Below are 2,816 nucleotides of genomic sequence, written 5' to 3'. Positions count from 1 at the left end.
GGCCACAGTGGAGAAATAACATGGCAGCTTTTGTGTTTGTGTATCTGAACTTTGGCTCAGTGACGTTTTAGAGTTTGGAGAAAACGATCGTCTTGGGACTCTTCTTCTCCATCGCGGCCTGAGCTGATTTCATCACATCTTGAGTCTGAAGCATGCTCATGTTCCAGGTCGCCTGGATAAAAGGGAGTGAAGGAATTTAATGTTGAAAGATCCTCCACTGTTTTCATGTTTGTTTTTTATAAAGGTTGATGTTCTCACCATGTAGTCGAGTCCTTCTGCTACGCTGTGGTCTCTGGCATAGATGAGGTTGATTTTGGTGCCCTGCACAGCGACAGGGCTCCGGGCAGCAATCTCACCAGCAATCTCCAGAGCGCCGGCCATCATTGCCTCCTTATCTGTAAACACTCGGCTGGAGGAGGAAATGGGAGGAGGATTTCAAAATGAGAGACCTGTCTTTAGCTCAGATTCAGTAAAAAAAACTATTTAATAACACGTGTGTCAGTGAAGGATTAGTAGATGACGAGAGGACGCTTTACCTGACCAGTCCGCTGCTTTTGGCTTCATCTGCGTACAACTTCCTGGCAGTCAGAGCCAACTCATTCACTAGACTGTAGAAAGTGTGAGAGTTAATCACATGAGAACAGTATGAACTCCATACATAAAGGGTTTTAAAACATACAACTTTAAAGCTACAGGAAACTCAGTTGTAACGTGTGAAGCACTTTGTGTCACGTTGTTTGTATGCGTGCTTTTACCTGGCGCTGCCGATGACTTTAGGAAGTCTCTGGAGAGTTCCAACGTCTGCTGCAAGTCCAATATCAACTTCCTGTAGAGCGAACCAGAAAGACACTGAAGTAACCTCCGCCCCAAGTATCAGACGGACAATATCAGAACATCAGCTACAAGATTTTATCACCGTTACTACAGAAAGGGGTCTATGGATACAATAAACTTTATTTATGCTTTATACATTTAAATGCTATATCCCGTTTTTTTAACTAAACACTGAATGATGATGAATATGACTGATATTTTTCATTCAAACATAATTTTTTTGTTCCAAGCTCTAAAACTGTCACAAATAAGACTATATAGAATAGTAAAAAGTAAATATAAAGCCTTCATTTGATAAAAAAAAGTATTAATTTTGCTCTTTTTTTTGTCTTAATCATTTATCTATTTCCCATTTTCCTCACCACATTTCCACATTCTGAAGATTAGAGGGACGTATACATACCTTTACCTGGAACCAGGTGTCCTGGGTACACAGGCGAATGTCACAGGCTGTGATCAGGTCAACACCTGCCACAGAGAACATTACACTTCACAATGTACACACAACCTCCTCTGAAACCACCAGTACAATCTTATGATGGCCGACTTATCTAACGGATTACAAACTGTAGGAGTTATATTGATATGCAAGACTTAACAACAACTGTGGGCGACCTCATCCAACATCACAAATCAAGGGGATTACGTTCAAATATTAAACACAAGACCCAGTAAGTGTATTGTATCAGGCTTTTTGAATACAGGTGGGATTGTCATGTTCAGTAGTTCGGAGTAATTATGAAAAATAAAAAGGATTTCTTAAACATTTTTTTCCTCTGACATAATTCTCATATAAAGCAAAGTGCTTCTACTGATCTACAAAAATGTCTCTATTGTTATTTACTACTTGTCATTTTAGTTGTTTATTTTATTATATTCAGACTCTGGTTAAAAGTGAGCCAGCTATGTGACACCAGGAAACCAAAGTTCAGCCCAAAGATGGTCGGCCAACCCACTGTCACCCATTTTGTGATTCGTTTTAATGTAAAACCTTATTGTTGTGCTTTAATAGTGCGAGATGATGCCCTACCTCCACCAATACAGGATCCATGGACGGCCACTACAACAGGCTTTGGACACTGAGAAGAAAACAAAAAATACACTTAACAACATTTTCAATGCTGTCCAAATACAAAACCACATCTCCGTCTGTCCGATCTCATCATGTTATGTATCATTAGTGTGATAAACAGCTTCTGACCTTCTCTATAACGGAGAACGTCTCTTGATACTTGGTGATTATTTTCCGGAGGTTCCAGGAAACTCGTGCCGTGTCGTCGCCCTCTGGTTGGAGTACGTCGCTGGCCATGTCCATCAGGTCGATACCTGAACAGTAACACAACACAGAGAATAAATGCAACTTCACTACGAAGACGGCGTCATTAAAACACGTTAACAGTCTGATACCTACCGGCTGTGAAGATCTTCCCCGCTCCAGAAACCACCACCACTCGGCATTCTGGGTTCCCAGCAATCTCATTAAAGCAATCCACCATCTCACTGCCAGAGGAAACAAAAGTTCCTGTCAGTGTTGTGTAAACTGTTCAATAAATACTTATAAGTGCTTTAATTATTCATTCCAGTGGTTCACTTTTTAACATTAGTTAAATATTATTTTTGTGTTTCAGGACAAAATGTTAAGAGGTGCTTTCGTAAGGAGAGCTTCTCACTTGGTCGCCTACTGTTAAGTTATTTAATATCTTTAACATCTTTTAATACTTATTTAAGTCATTTGTAGCTTTGTTGATTTTTTAAATATGTAATCATAGTGTGAATAAGCAGAATACAGTGGGAGGAGTGAAGCTTTGTGTGCTCCTTTGACAGAAGACTATAAAACAAGTAGAAGCTCCTGCTGCCTGTGCAGTCGAGTTCTGGACCCAGCTGTAACTCTTTACTCGTCCCTGAAGGGTAACTGATTTTACCACAGTAGAAATAATAAACACCCATACATGACTACACATATTAAAACACGTATTAAAACA

General features: G+C 39.8%; 1 protein-coding gene across 2 annotated transcripts in view; it reads right to left on the bottom strand.

Moving 5' to 3' along the window:
- ech1 (enoyl CoA hydratase 1, peroxisomal) overlaps positions 1–2,816 on the bottom strand; it is a 5,562-nt gene that overhangs the window by 405 nt on the left and 2,341 nt on the right. Inside the window, exons 3-10 of one of the 2 annotated variants that reach the window (XR_004797453.1) lie at positions 2,246–2,334; positions 2,036–2,160; positions 1,865–1,913; positions 1,238–1,302; positions 756–826; positions 537–608; positions 259–409; positions 1–172 (exon numbers count right to left, since the gene is read on the bottom strand). Coding sequence is in view for 1 of the 2 variants with exons in the window: in XM_035680138.1 (XP_035536031.1) it covers positions 68–172; positions 259–409; positions 537–608; positions 756–826; positions 1,238–1,302; positions 1,865–1,913; positions 2,036–2,160; positions 2,246–2,334 (727 nt within the window). In the remaining variant the exon portion in view is untranslated. The remainder of the gene's footprint in view (positions 173–258; positions 410–536; positions 609–755; positions 827–1,237; positions 1,303–1,864; positions 1,914–2,035; positions 2,161–2,245; positions 2,335–2,816) is intronic. The other variant, XM_035680138.1, reaches the window with a different exon arrangement.

Source organism: Morone saxatilis, unplaced genomic scaffold (assembly GCF_004916995.1).
Source record: "Morone saxatilis isolate NCDOM2014 unplaced genomic scaffold, NCSU_SB_2.0 Contig8, whole genome shotgun sequence".
Taxonomy (NCBI): Eukaryota; Metazoa; Chordata; class Actinopteri; family Moronidae; genus Morone; species Morone saxatilis.
Note: the sequence above shows the minus strand (reverse complement) of the source record. Positions and strands in the feature narration are given on the sequence as shown.